Here is a 16,358-nt window from a genome sequence, read left to right as displayed (position 1 = left end):
GTTTGGGCAAGAAAAGGGGCAGCGATCTCGCTCGCCCTCTCTCACTCTCTCTCTCACTCTTTCATTCTCTCTCTCTTTTTCTCATGCACCCCCCCAAAAAACATGCCTGGAGCCAGTGTGCGAATGAGTGGATACCAAGTGTGTGCTCAGCAACTCTCTCTCTCTCTCTCTCTCTCTCTCTCTCTATCTTGCTGTGACTCTCTCTCTCTCTTGCCCTTACCATCACCTCTTTCTCTCTTTCTTTCTTCAATCTGCATATATCTGATATAGAGAAAGGCCAATATAGAAAAGGACATAAAACTGGACAAGGAAATCCTGCTGGTTTGTAATGCTGATGTACAGTACTGAAATTTCTTTATTTTTTATTCTATATAAAAAATAGAAATGTATAACAATGTACTGAAATATTGAAACAGACACAGTATTTTAGATTTTTTTTTCATTTTTTTCAACAAGAAGTTATTCAATGAGAAAAAACTGAATAACTATTTTTAATGTATGAAGAATTCTAGATATTTATTTGTATTTTTATTTTATTATAACTTAACTTTATTCTTCATGTCATGCAGGTTTTTCCATCATTTTAGAATCATCTACAGCTCTGTCCATTATTCTGGTCACAACTGTTTTTTTTCTTCCTACAAATTATTTGAAAACTTGTGGAGTTGCAGTTGTGCAGGTTTAACATTGTTATTAGTATTAGAATCATTTATGTGTATATATTCATCTGCAATCCAATTGGTTTTAAAACTTTCTACAGACTGTATATACTTCACACATAAAAATAAGTTACCCCTTTAATTCTTGTTATCCATATTTGTGAAGTACTAGTTTTACAAGAACAAAACCAAAATGACCTTAATTAACCTTAGAAATTAAATTACAATTATTTTGAATATAAACATTTTGTGTAATTTTCCCTTAATGGCCATGTTTTGCAAATATAACAAGACATTTATTGCAAATTCATTTTTTGTGGATTTGAAAATCATCATCAGCTAAGTTACCTATATTAAACTTACAAAAAAAATCTAAGATTGGAAAGATCCCTGTATTGTCCCAGCATCATATAACATGCTTTAATGGCTTTATTATCCATATCACTGCTGTCAGAACCAAAACTGATAACTTCACAGGAGAAGGAAAAAACATACTTTACTTTTAATGTAAGTCAATGGAACCAGACTCTTTTCCAAGTCCTTTTTGCTCATTTCTTTTGGTCCATTCATCACGAAAATTTACACACAATGTAAAGGACAACATGTATTTTCAAAATATGTCAAACACTGAAAAAAGACAAAAGGCACATACAAGGTTTTGTTCAGAAAGCAGCAACATATTTGTTCAAAAGGTGGGTCAGGGCCAAGAGTGGATTCATTAATGTCAATAATATTGCTTCAATATCACAGATTAAAAAAAAATCTCTTGTTATTATAATGTTATTACAATGTTATTATCATATTACAATCTTACAATAATGAGACATTAATAAGACTTAACATCCAGTATCAGCAATACATTATGCTGTAAAAGCTCTAAAGCCAAACTATAGGTTAAAGTCACCATCAATGGGAAACACAGAGTTTCAGGGAGGGTATCTGAGCTAGCTGAGCATTTCTGTAGATGATAGGTAGGATGACAGTGATGTAATCAAACATCAAAAGCCATTTTACACATGAGCAATAGTCATACACTTTGATGAAAGAATTTTGTTTTTTAAATGATATATGAAAAATTTTGCTTAATATGACCAGGGACTAGAATTAACAAGGTCAATTTGGATTTTATTGTTGTTTGACATGAAGACGTTTTAAGGATTAAAGTACTTATATCATGGAAAACTGGATTTTCCTGGCTTTTCTGAAATAATACAGTTTGATGTCATATGTAAACACTGTCAGATCATAAAAAGTGTCAATCTATACAGTCCAAAGCTACAAAAATAACCATTTAAATGTATTGTTTTGGTGATGACATAAAAAGCATTTTATTATTACCTCCACTGATAGAGCCTACAGTAGGTTAAACTGGACCAGTCAAGTTATAAGGAGTGTTTTAGCAAGGCCTGCTTTTCAAATGAAGAGGAGTACAGTACAGCCAATCAACACAAAGACAACCTGTTTAATTCTACACTCTCAGAAAAAGGTACTACACCGTCACTGGGGCAGTTCCCCTCTTGTCCCTGGGGTGGGACCCTCAGGGTTCATCTCAGTACCTTTAGTCAGGGAACATAACTGAACCATAATCCACTGAAATGATATGTTCTAAGCTGTACTGACTCCACACACCCCGTCTCGCCTCCAGGCTTTTATTTTACTGTTCTGTTTTAAATCATTCAGTTATGAAAAGGTACAAATACGAACTTTTCACCTGGACAAACTTATTTAAGGTTCACAATCAGACCTTAAAACCACTGTTGTACCTTTGAGGGAACATTTACACTGTTTGTACCTTGATGAACAAAAAATGTACCTGAACAGAACCTTTATTTCCAACAGTGTAAAGGCTAAAAGGCCATGCAAAAATGAATAGTGACCATTTTTGCATATAAACCCACAGAAACGTAATACACAGACCTTCAAATGCAAAAATAAAATGTAGAATCTGTGCCCTTTAATTTTTAAATATTTTCTTTTAATAGAACCTGTCAGGTACAATTTAGACTCATCTTAAACACTTTTCAGTTACAGCTATAAACTCTACAGGTGGGCATCTATACAGCAGCCACTGTGACAATAACACAGGTTCCTGTTGAAACTTTGGCCACTGGTGTGTACTGTAGTGTCCTGAAGTCAAGAGTTTATCCGTGTGTGTGTGTGTGTGTGTGTGTGTGTGTGTGTTAGAGGGAGGTGGGGGTAATATTACGGGGATTACCAGGGGTCCATAGGCCCTGGGGCTGGTGGACTGGGGGGGGTTTGGGGGGTGCTGTTTCCTGGCTGTAGCCTCTGTTTGTCCCGCCTGACCTGGCAGCACACGGGGCAGATCCTGCTTGGATGCCCCCCCAATCCCACGCCTGTCTGAAACTGTTAGCCAGCCGCCGTGAGTGGCTAGCTGGATTTAACGCGTCTGGGCTGGGGGCAGTGGGGGGGGCGCCGGGGGGCTTTGAGCAGGGCAGGCTGGTCTGAGGGTGGAGGCTGTTATGGTTTATGACTTCAGTTTGATTCATCGCACCATTTCTTTCATAACAGCCAGTCAGAGAGGCAAGCCATTGAATCCTGTTGGTTTAACCTTTGCTTTGAACGCTGCCTGTCTGCACCCCCCCATCCCTCACTCTCTGTCTCTCTGTCTCTTTCTCAATCTCTTCTGCCAGCTCACAGTTGCCCATAAAATATATTTATTTCCTTATGCATGTATGCAAACATTTGAACACCCTGTCACATTGTGTTTTACTTAATAATATGAGTAAAAACAGCATTTAATGCATTAATGTATTGAAAGAGAAATAAAACATAGAATGTAAAATGTGCCATTACTTTTGCACAGGCCACTTCTTATATTTTATTTTTTCCCCCAATATGTTACACTAAAATGAACAGTAACTATGCATGAAAGTGGATGTATTTTGTAGAGGATGCTACCTTATTTTCACGTAGATCGGGGTGCCCAAACTTTTGCATTCAACTGTAAAACTCTCAGCCTGGCTATATTTGTTTACTGTCACTGTTCACACTTCAAAAAGTTGCAATGATGTTTTTTTCACCTCAGCAAACTTATTTAATTCAATATTCTCTTTTTTTTTGGCCTTATACACACTTATTACACCCTAACAACACAAATCCAGATGTTATACACAGTGTATAATACTGTTGTTAATGCTGTTAATGAACATATAAAGGATAAATGGTAGTAGACCTGCTCACTAACTCTTCTGCCAACTTTCACCCTAAAAAAAGAGGGAAAAAAAGGAATGAATTGGCACTATTTACTTTTCTGCTCGTAAAGCTTTGACAGCTCAATTGCTGTTTTCAGAAGGTTGTTATTATTTTTCAATTGGTGGATTGAAAGTCGGGTTTGACAGTCGGTTACAACCTCTCTGGGTGTTGTTTCTAGCCTAGATCCACAGCTGCAGCCAGAGCAAACTGCGAGAGAAAGCAAGAGGGCGAGAGGGGGAGAGAGGGAACGTGATGAAAGACGGAATAACCAACAACGTAAGGAAGCTGTTTCTGAGTATGTTTATGAGAACGTTTGCCGTTTCTTCACTTCCACACCTTCTTTAATCACCATCTGCTTCTCTGAAGCCGAAATTTTCTTTTAACGGTTGTTTACCTGCACTCGTTTTCTTATCTGTTCATTTTCAGTCAGTCTCTGTAGATGTTGTCCAGTTTGTGCTGTAGATTGGCCGGCAGCACCGTCCCCTTCCTCCTCTTAATCCTGCCATTTTGGCCACTCTTGGTCAGAGGTGTGGACTTCACGGCCCCGAGCTCTGGACATTCAGGCTTATCTAAAGCTCACATCTCACTTAAGATGTATATTCTACAAGCTTAAACCTTCGCTCTGCACAAAAAGCAGAGAATCACAGTGAAGTCTGTAAGTTTAATGCACAGCTGACAACTCTGATCATCTTTATTACAAAATATCAACTGATCTTAATTAAGTTTATATCAGTATCAGTGATGCCTGTTGACCCAAATGACAAGCAGAGCAGAATGAATTCTAATTACTAATAAACAGGTATTTATTTAGAATATGAAGTATTAATAACACATATACCTTCAATTACACAAATTCTAAAAGATACAATTTTATTCACTCTAATCATTGATGACATATAAAACTTAGTTCATGTTAATTATTACTGACACACAAAATGTCATTTGGAATAGTTATTATCGACCAAACTTTATTAGTGGTGATCATTAATCATTGATAAACCACTAATAACAATCATGAACAATTTTCAGGACGAACAAAAATCAGCTAATGCTAATTATTAACGATTGACAAAATGTCATTTATACTAGTTATTAATGACCAAACTTCATTAGTGGTCATTAATCACTGATAAACCATTAATAACAATCATTGATTACAGTTTTACAATTGTACAACCATTTTTGTCCTTTTTGAGGACAAGCAAAGCAAACCTAATATTAACTATTAACAACAGGCAAAATGTCATTTATACTAGTTATTAATGACCAAACTTTATTAATAGCAATTATTAGAGATAGAGAAAATTCAATCAACAACTAATATTTAAGACGGATAAAAACGTCATTTGTAGCAGTTGTTAATGACCAGATTTCAGTAATGGTGATTATTAATGATCATTATAACAATCATTAAAGGCAGATAAAACTTCATTCATAGAACTATTGATAACAGAATTTTATTTATACCACTGATTAATAATGATAGATAAAATGCCTTTATTATCAGCAAATATTAAGGACACAAAACTTGCTTCATACTAATGATTAATGTTAGATAATGTTATTTATATTATTGTGTTGGTAAAAAGCAAATTTGTGCCTTGAATCTAGGCCTAATCTTCAAATCATAGTATACGACTGTCTGAGATTTGATACTAGATTAATACACTGTCTAGTTTTGTTTCTAAATTTTGTTACTGACCAAACGTAAATATTGGTACACTGTAAAAAAATGGCTCATCAGATCAACCTAAAACAATTACTTGTGAAATTAATTACATGTAACAGGTAAATTAACTAGATTTATTCAACCTAAACAAACATTTTGAATGAACGATTCTTTCAATCAGTGTAATTTTTGAATAAATTGTTGAATAAATCTAGTTCAATTGCTTGTTAGTACTTAAAGTAAATTTTTTTTAGGGAGAATCAATGAACCATTTTTTACAGCGTAATTATTAATGACCATTAACTGTCATTAATAACAACTATTAATGACATAAAATGACTTTCATGTTACTTAATGACAGATGATGGAACTGCATTTATAGGACATAGATCTTCCCCTTTCTGGGGCTTTAACTAGGGAAACATTTGTGTTTAGTTTCACTTCTTGTGAGTAAAATAATCTACATTTCCCTCAGTTCTGTTCTAGTCCTACATATATTTTGGGGTTTAACTTCATTCTGTTGTGTTGGTTCAGCTCCTGTTCAGCTTAGCTGTTACTCACTCCTCTCACTTTGGAGATTTGGCTTTATTTGATGCCAAAAAAAGAGAAGAACAGAGTTCAACTTCACTTTCGATGCAGACAGAAGTTGAGTTGCACTGCAGTTCTACTGGTGGCACTATTTCATAGTTTTACTTCAGTGCAGTTTTGCACTTCTCTACCACTCTAGCCCCCCCGCAACGCCCCTCCATGGCACCTCCTCTACTCACGTTATCAGTGGAGATAACCCCTCCAGCTCCATCGTCACAGCTCGTGTCGTCACTCTGTCCAGCTTATAAAGACACACACCTGGCGAGACAACACACACATACACATGCACAACACACACACACACATCCATAAGAGCATCCACCATCTCCCTCGCTCACGTGCTGTCTCGCTGATACGTAACGTTTGTACGTATAAAAGTTCAAACATCCACTTTTGTTTATGAATCTGGCGAGTTTCTCGTTCTTCTCCGGACCGTGCAGCATGACCGCGGAGGCGCAGCTCTCTCCGGCCGAGGCTGCGAGTCCCAGCGCCGGATTGGGCTCTCCGCTAGCCCCGCCCTCCCTCATCCTCATGCACGAGGAGCCGGGGGTCAAGCCCGTCAGCCCGGGCGCGGAGGAAGGAGAACCGGACGGTCAGAGAGAGAGCCAGGCTGGTCAGAACGGCCAGCAGCAGACCACAGAGGAGGACCGCGTCTCTCTCGCGCCCACCGCTGGGGGGCGCCGCCGCAAGCGTCCCGTGCAGCGCGGCAAACCTCCGTACTCGTATATCGCGCTGATCGCCATGGCCATCGCGCACGCGCCCGAGCGCCGGCTCACGCTGGGCGGCATCTACCGCTTCATCACCGAGAGGTTCCCGTTCTACCGCGAGAACTCCAAGAAGTGGCAGAACTCCATCCGCCACAACCTCACGCTCAACGACTGCTTCGTGAAGATCCCGCGCGAGCCCGGCAGGCCCGGCAAAGGGAACTACTGGACGCTGGACCCGGCGGCCGAGGACATGTTCGACAACGGCAGCTTCCTGCGGCGCCGCAAGCGCTTCAAGCGCGCGGACGCGAGCGCGTCGTACGCGGCCACCGCCGCCGCCGCCGCAGCCGCCGCGGCCGCGGCCACGTACCATCACCCCGTGCACGCGCATCACCATCATCATCATTCCGTGCACGCGCATCACGCGCTGTACCCGAGCTACGGCTCCCAGGTGCTTCATCACCATCCTCATCCTCACACCCAGTATCAGCCCAGGACGTTCAGCATAGACGACCTCATCAGCCAGCAGATGCCGGAGATCAACGTGCACGCGCATCACACGCACTCGCACTGCCTCGGCCTGGGACTCGGTGGCGGGGACTTGAGCGCGAGCGCGGCTGAGCAGCAGAGCGCGAGCTTCCCGCCCCCTCAGAGCGTGAACGCGGTGAGCGTGAGCGCGAGCGCGAGCGCGCCGCTGGCCAGGAGTTCCGCTCCCGGTTTCTCGTACCCGTGCGCGCCGGTGGTCTCCTCCGTGTCGGTGTCGGCGTCGCAGCTCTCGCCGCAGCCGCCCGCCTTCTCTCCGCCACCAGCAGGCGGCGCCGCGGCACAGCTTTACTGCGGCAAGCACGCCGAGCCCGCCGTGACGTCATACGGAGGCGCGTACGCGCGGCAGGGGAACTACGGCAGCGGGCTCGAGCGGTACATGTGAGACTAACGCAGTCATTGCCAGCTGCGTCACTGTGGACCAAACAGCTGTTTACTGACTGTGGGTGAGAGCTGTGATGATGTAATCTGTCTTAATAAGGTGGAAATCATGTTAATACGGAGCCCCGCTGTTTAAGTAAAAATAATGCGTGGCCACGACTTAGTAAGACATGGGAACAAGATAATTAAGTCGTGGTCATGACTTAGTAGGGTGTGGGAACGAGATCTTAATGCTTGGCCATGATTTAGTAAGGCATGATCTCATTCCCATGCCTTACTAAGTTGTGGCCACGACTTAGTAAGGCGTAGGAATGAGATCTTAATGCGTGGCCATGACTTAGTAAAGCATGGGAACAAGATCTTAACATGTGGCCATGACTTGTGATCTCATTCCCACACCTTACTAAGTCATGGCCACACATTGGGATCTTGTTCCCATGCATTAATAAGGCGTGGCTACACATTATTTTTATTTATATGGGATCATTACATATAAATAAAAATAATGGATGAGCACGACTTTTGGTTTGGGAATGAGATTATTAAGTTGTGGCCATGACTTAGTAAGGCATGGGAATGAGATTCTGATGTTTGGCCACGACTTAGTAAAGCATGAAAATGGGTTAATTAAGCTTTGACCACAGCTTAATAAGGCAAGATCTTGGTCACATGCTTTACTAAGTCATGGCCATGCATTAGGATCTTGTTCCCACATGTTAATATGGTGTGGCCACGCATTACTTTTATTTATACAGGGCGTCACCAGCAGGGCTCCGTATGTACAGGTTTGAATCGAGTAAATTCAGTGCAGCACTTTTCACTTCTTCACTCTTTAAAAGGCCACATTGGGTTCACTATTTAAAAAAGTCACCACTTAGGGTTCTTTGAGCGATGCCACCGAAGAACCACTTTTGGTTCTCTAGACTCTCAGAGAAAGGTACTAAACTGTCACTGGGGTGGTACCCCTCCTAAAGGTCTTTAGTATCTTTAGGGAACATAATTGAACCATAATCCTTTGCAATCATATATTTTTTTTAAGTTTCAAGTCTCCACGCACTCTTTATTTAGTCCAATTTATTTTATTGTTCTGTTTTAAAACATTCGGGTTCTAAAAAGTTAAAATATGCATCTTTACCCTGGAAAACATATATTTAAGTACTCAATAGGAGCTCAACTTGTACCGTGATGAAGGACAAATGTACCTGCACAGAACCTTTATTTCTAACAGTGGAAAAACCATGTCTGAAAAAGAGATTTGTAAGGGTGAAGAACCTTTTGAAGATTTAAAGAAGTGACACAGACTTCCTTGAACCTTTACATCACATGGAGGTTCTTTGAAGGTTCTACACCCTCACACATCTCTTTACTCATTTTCAAACGTGGTTCTTTGTTGATCCGCAAGTGGTTCTACGGCATCGCTCGAAAAACACTCTTAAAAATAAAGGTGCCAAAAGGATTCTTTACTTTAATTCATAGAAGAACTATTTTGTTTCCCTAAAGAACCTTTCAAATGATGCTTCTTTAGGGAACCTATTTTGTAAATGAGTTGTGAGAGAGTATAACAGTTCTTTACTAATTTGAGTTCTTCCTAGAAACTTTGCTTTATTTGGAAGTTCTGTGAAAAAAAGGTTTAACACTCTTACACAGATTGTTCTAAAAAAAACATTCATTGAAAAGGTTATTTAGAGAACCAAAAGTGGTTCTTCTATAACATCACTCAGATAACCATTTCTGGCCCCTTTAATTTTAGTAGTGTTCTTCGAGTGATGTCACAGAACCACTTTTCATTCCCTAAAGAACCAGAGATTTTTGAGTGTGGAGAAGCTTTTAAAGATGTAATGAAATTCACAGATTTTCTAGAACCTTTACTTTCTGTGGCGATTCTTCAAACTTTTAAAAGGTTCTTCAGACTCATTTGCACAAACAGTTCCCCAAAGAACCATCCATGAAGAGGTTCTTTAGGGAACCAAAAATGTTTTTTCTATGGCAATGCTCAAAAAACCCTTTATTTTTAAGAGCGTTCTTTGAGTGTTGCGATAGAAGAGCAACTTTTGGTTCCTTAAAGAACCATATTTGAAAGACAGTTGTGAGTGAGGAATCTTGTACAGGTTTAAAGAACATTTCACATAATATAAAAGCTCTATACCAATTTGCTTTAAACTTTAAAAGGGTTCTTCACTTGCACATCTCATTTGCAAAAGTGGTTCTCTAAAGAGACATCCAGTTCTTCACACTCATTTGCGAAAACAGTTCTCCAAAGAACCATCCATTAATAGTTTCTTTAAGGAACCAAAAATGGTTCTTCTATAGCAATCCTCAAAAAACCCTTTATTCATGAGAGCGTTCTTTGAGTGATGCAATAGAAGAGCAACTTTTGGTTCCCTAAAGAACCATGTTTGAAAAGAGATTTGTGAGTATAAACAACCTTGTACAGGTTTAAAGAACATTTCACATAATATAAAAAATGTATAAACTTTAAAAGGTTCTTCACTTGCACATCTCATTTATGAAAGTGGTTCTCTAAAGAGCCATCCATTTAAAAGGTTCTTTAGGGAACCGAAAGTGGTTCTTTAATGACATCATGCAAAGAACCCATTGTGGCATCTTTTTGAAAGTCTTACACATTACAACATAGAGAAATATTAAAAATATCGCTGCTGTCGGAACAAAACCTCGAATCTCCATTTTTCAGTTTTTGTCATAATTTGAAAATGCCTAATGTTCTTTACATTGTATGTAAATTTCAGAATGAATGGATGAAAAGAAACGACCCAAAATGACTTGGAAAAACGTCTGGTTCCATTGACTTACATTAAAAGTGAAAGTAGGTTTTTTCCTTCTCCTGTAAAGTTACCATTTTGGAGATACGAGGTTTTGTTTAGACAGCAGCGATATGTTAATTTAACACTGTAGATCTTATGATGTGCAACGTTTTCTTTCTCTGTTCCTGTTTTATTTGGCATTTTGTTGCTGAAGTACTGCAGTTACTCTATGAATTTAGTGTGTCAGTCTGTTCTGCGTGAATAAAATGTGCTACATCAACATAGATCCTTCTAAAAGACAGCAGATCATTGATGTAACATACTTTACACAGTGATCCTCCAGTCATAAATGTAAATGTACCGACTGAACTGGACCTTCTTCAGCAGAAGCAGCTCAAACTCACATTTCAACATGTCTAAAACAGAACCTTCACTTCCAGCCGGTACAGGAGTTTATTTTATATGAAGTGTCTTAACTTAATTACTGCCTTAATTACTGAACTATAGCAGCAGCTATAAGCAATAACTACAGTGGTGGCATTAATATCCTGTCCACATGTATATGGGCATAATATTAATGTATAAATGTACAGTGAGGTCTACAGTGTTATCCCTCTCTCCACATGTTAATTTATATGTTAAATATCTGCAACTCTGATTGGCCAGTGCTGATGATGCTGTATATATTTATCCAGTCTGGCCTGTTGGGTTTGTTTCTGAATGTAGTCAGGAAACAGTGCTGTAGCGTTTATATGCATTTCTATACATTTCTATACATTTCCATCTTTCAGTCTTAAACCTGAGCTGTAAATATGTTTAAAGTAATAAACCAGTTTTGTGTAAAACCTTGTTTTCTTCTTCGTCTTCTTCTTAAATTAAATAATTTAATTGCAGATATTGTTTTATGTGCCAGTGCACTCAGTGTCTGTTAGGCTTTCATAAATATTGTGATGAATCTTAATTTATCACCACATTCCAGATTTTTTTGGTTTATGTTTTGTGGTGACGGCAAGCTGGATGCTAATCAGCCTGGATCGATTGGTAACAGGTTGACGTCAGTTATGATGAAAATCCAAAAGACGCCAGAAAATAAACGGGACTTTTTCCATTTTTGTCGGACCTTGCTAAGGGAAGTCCAGAGAGGCCATGAGGTAGTTATAATTTTCTGGATTGTTTGAGATACCGAATTAATTGTCTTGTTATCTCAAGATAACATAATAACGAGCTATTTATCTTGTTATCTCAAGATAACAAAATTGTTATCTTGAAAAAATGAGTTACTTATCTTGTTATCTCAAGATAACAAAAGTTGTCATATTGAGATAGCGATCTTGTTATCTCGAGATAACAAAAGTTGTCATCTTAAGATAACGAGTTATTTGTCCTGTTATCTCAAGATAACAAAATTTTTATATCGAAATATACTTATTAAATGTTATTTTGTTATCTCAACATAACAAAATTGTTTTCTTGAAATAATGAGTCTCTTGTTATCTTGAGATAATAAAAGTTGTCATCTTGAGATAAGTTATTTATCTTGTTATCTCAGCATAAAATTGTTATCTTGAAATAACAAGCTATTTGTCTTGTTATCTCAACATAACAAAATTGTTATCCTGAAAAAATGAGTTATTTATCTTGTTATCTCAAGATAACAAAATTGTTATCTTGAAAAAATGAGTTACTTATCTTGTTATCTCAAGATAACAAAAGTTGTCATATTGAGATAACGAGTTATTTATCTTGTTATCTCAACGTAACAAAATTGTTATCTTGAAATAACAAGTTACTTATCTTGTTGTCTCAAGATACCAATCCAGAACATTATAGCAACAGCTCATGGCCTCTCCAGACTTCTGTATTTTTCACTCTAAATTCTACATATTCATTTAAAGTTTTCGTTTAGCTTTAGTTATTAAACAATGCAGTTACTCTGTTCCGCTGATTTGGTTGAAAATAACAGCAGATCGAGAATTGATCTGTATAGTACTGCAGTTTCTGTCTCTCCCCTGTTTTCTATATCATAACAGAGCACTGAAGGCGTGAAGGAGAGAAGCACCCGCTTTTGGAAACTTTACCAAAGTTAAAGTGAGTATAATCATTTTACTGAAGGCGGTGCGACACCGTGTGGACACTTTAAAAATAGCAGTCATGAAATGTACTAAGGAGTTTAAGCACTGCAGAACTGTTACAGTCTAATACAAATATTTTAAGAAATGAATTGGCTACTAAGCAATTACAATGTTCTCAGTGTATTATTATGCTCTATTATATATACATAATATATGCATGTATACACATTACGCCCACAGGAGCTTTCCTGACATCCCGTTCTAAATTCATAGGCATTAATATGGAGTCGGTCCCCCTTTGTAGCTATAACAGCGTCCACTCTTCTGGGAAGCTTTCTACAAGATGTTGGAATGTGTCCGTCGGAATTTGTGCCCATTCATTCAGAAGAGCATATGTGAGGTCAGACACTGATGTTGGACGAGAGGGCCTGGCTCACAATCTCCGTTCTAGTTCATCCCAAAGGTGTTCACTGTGAGGGCCAGTCAAGTTCTTCCATACCAAACTGACCCAGCCGAGCCTTTATGGAGCTGCTTTGTGCACTGGGGTTCAGTCATGCTGGAACAGAAAAGGTTCTTCCCCAAACTGTTCACACAAAGTTGGAAGCGTACAATTGTCCAAAGTGTCTTGGTCACTGGACCTAAGTGTTCTAGACCAACCCCTGAAAAACAACCCCATATCATCATCCCTCCTCCACCAAACTTGGCCAGTTGGCACAGTGCAGTCAGGTAGGTAACGTTCTCCTGGCACTCGCCAAACACAGACTCGTCCATCAGACTGACAGATAGAGAAGCTGATTCATCACTCCACAGAATACGCCACCACTGCTCCAGAGTCCAGTGGTGGCGTATATATACATGTGTGTGTGTGTGTGTGTATATATATATATATATATATATATGTATATATATGGGTCATTCTTTTCTATCTCTCCATAGGAGTCACTGGTGTTACCGATCCTCATTGGTGTTACACATAATAAAGGAACACCAGAGACGTTTTTAATGAACAATGCATTTTACAAAATGGCTGCTACAGAACATCAAACTACATGTCAATCATGGAATATCCACTAAAATATGTAATTTAACCCATTTGTATTCTATTTTTCCACAATTATCTAAGAATAAAGTCGGTCACACCAGTGACTTCAGCTAAAAGCCTCATATGAAATCATGAGCTAAATGAGAAAATCTCTATTAACTGAAAAGACACAGTGGATTCACCTTGTGCTCTTCTATAGGTAATAGGTAAAAGGAAGTGAAGTGATGTCATCAGTCTGATTTTTATTTCAAAATAAGAGATTTTTTGTTACACAGTAACACCAGTGACATGACTCCTGGGGACAACTTTCATTATATATTTTATGATATTTATTTGGCATTTGCTTATTTTGGTAGTGACCAAGTGGAATGTTCAAACATTTATTTAATAGAAAAAAAAAAAAAGCTATGTGGTCACTCAAAGCAAAGGGATTTTAGTCTAAAGTCTGAAATGTGTTTAGTGTTACAGTCATATGCAAAGGTTTAAACACTCCCAAACTGATATATGGCATTTTCTGCACAGTTTCTATTTATTTACTAAGTTCACCATAGTGGAAAAAATAAAAAAGAAAATATAAAATGTGCCATAGGTTTGGCCAGTCCACATTTCATGTGTTATGTTCAGCAAATAAGCAGTAATTATGCATCAAAAATCAAAGCTCATAACTTATTTTCACTGCGAAAATCAACAACCCGTCATTCTACCAGGAGTGCTCAAACTTTTGCGTGCGACTACACCTTATATAGTATATATGAAGAGTTTTAAAAGTTAGCAATGGTGACGTTGTTCCTCGTGTAGCCCCACATCTGCTGCCTGCAAATCGTTTACTGTCCACTAGATGGCGGTCAAAGCAAATAAGTCCTATTCTGCGTAAAAACATGTATTTCTCCATATGAAACTACAAATCAATCTTTAAACCCCTTCTAATCTTCAATTTAAACTCATTTTAATCTTTAAGCTCCTTCTAATCTTGCAGACCAAGATCTCAGCTCTAAAGAAAAGATCTACTGCTAGATGTTTGATCTTGCTGGTGAGTCTTTTGGACAAAAACATAAACTGAGCATATTTCTCATTGTATAACATCATAAGACTTTTGATAGGATTTGCTTCATGTGGTCGAAGTGAACTGCCTCCATCTGTCTGTACTGGAGTTCAGCTCCTCCGGTGATGGATCTCTAAGGAAATGGGCCTTAATGCTTAATGATTTTACGCCCATTAACTCCATGTTTGCGGACAGTAGAAGCCGCTGGGTGGCGCTGCTCGCCTGCAAAGACTCCTCAAAAGACCGTTTTTCACTCAATTAGTCTTTTAGCCGTGAAAGCCCATCAATACTGAGGAAAAATGGGAGTCTGTTAAAAACACTGAGGAAAAAGAAACTCGCTTTTCTGAGCATTTCTGCTCTGACCTCTGACTTGCTTGGACGTACTGTACACTCTTTAAAAGACGGTTCTTCAAGTGTTCTTTAGTAAAGATATGGGTCGTATATCCAGTGGTGCTTGAAAGTTTGTGAACCCTTTAGAATTTTCAAAAATCCTGCATATATTTGACCTAAAACCTCATCAGATTTTCAGTCCTAAAAGTAGATAAAGAGAACCAAATTAAACAAACGAGACCAAAAATATTAGATTTGGTGATTTATTTATTGAGGAAAATGGTCCAATATTATATATCAGTAAGTGGCAAAAGTATGTGAACCCCTTTAGGATTAAATGAGACTCAGGTGTTTCAATTAATGGGATGGCAATCATACGTTTTAGGTCAAATTTGTGCAGAAATGTAGAAAATTCTAAATGGTTCACAAACTTTCAAGCACCACTGTAGAACCATGAACACTCAAAGAAGAATTTGCATACTTAAATGGTTCTGTGCATGGTGAAATGGTTCTTCATTCTGATGGAGAATGTGTTGTATATGGTTCTATATTGCAAAGGGTTCTTCTATTGTTACAATGTCAAGCTTGTAACAATAAAATAAGAAGGCTTTTTGGTGCTATATAGAACCATTTTCAAAAGGGTTTTATATAGAACCATTTATAACACATTATCCATCAATCTGAAGATCCACTCCACCATGCAAGGAACCATTTAAAGATGAAAATGATTCTTTGTGTGTTGATGGTCCTATATATGACCGTTGTCTTTACTAAGGAACCCATGAAGAACCATCTTTTTTAAGAGTGTATCTATTTAGCTATGTTAGATGTGCTGAGTTCTGCACTGTGCAGACAGCTGTCAAACAATCAGAACCAATAAAATCAATACATATTATTTAGACTCCCTACCGATATAAATATTATATACACGGTCGTATGCAAATATTCAGACACCTCTGGTCCAATTACGTGCTTTATTGTTTGATTTTGCACCAAAAGCAGCAGAGAAATGCCGTATTTCCATTTGTTGCCTGTAGAGGATGTGTTCATTTATTTTCCCTTTGCTGGGAGTGTTTTAAAAAAGACAGGGCCAGTGTTGATTGAATTTACTGGACCTGACCTCTGCTCACAGTGACAGTGAAAGGGACTGAATGGACGAGCGCGTGCTGTATATAAAGCTGAGCGTGCTGCATACAAGAGGAGGTAATACAGACTGGCGAGCCATGTAAATAAACACGGCTCTGGTTCTGGGTCAGAGACGTGAAGGAGAAGATCAGGAGCCTCTCAGTCATTCAGGAGCTCTGAGTCGGGCAGTGTGTGACGAACTGGAGCAGGTTGTGAGATGTGTGTGTG

The 16,358-nt window shown here is 38.7% G+C and overlaps 1 protein-coding gene across 1 annotated transcript; it reads left to right on the top strand.

The window, feature by feature from the left end:
• The first annotated feature begins 6,528 nt into the window (after positions 1 to 6,528).
• On the top strand, positions 6,529 to 7,761 carry foxe3 (forkhead box E3). The gene has a single exon (XM_036578087.1). It carries the CDS (start codon positions 6,529 to 6,531, stop codon positions 7,759 to 7,761), a length of 1,233 nt encoding a protein of 410 aa, XP_036433980.1.
• The last annotated feature ends 8,597 nt before the right edge of the window (positions 7,762 to 16,358 follow it).

Source organism: Colossoma macropomum, unplaced genomic scaffold, assembly GCF_904425465.1.
Source record: "Colossoma macropomum unplaced genomic scaffold, Colossoma_macropomum, whole genome shotgun sequence".
Classification (NCBI taxonomy): Eukaryota; Metazoa; Chordata; class Actinopteri; order Characiformes; family Serrasalmidae; genus Colossoma; species Colossoma macropomum.
Note: the sequence above shows the minus strand (reverse complement) of the source record. Positions and strands in the feature narration are given on the sequence as shown.

Excerpts from the sequence above, each read along its gene's own strand:
- foxe3 (XM_036578087.1), top strand. The coding sequence starts at position 6,529 with ATGAATCTGGCGAGTTTCTCGTTCTTCTCCGGACCGTGCAGCATGACC.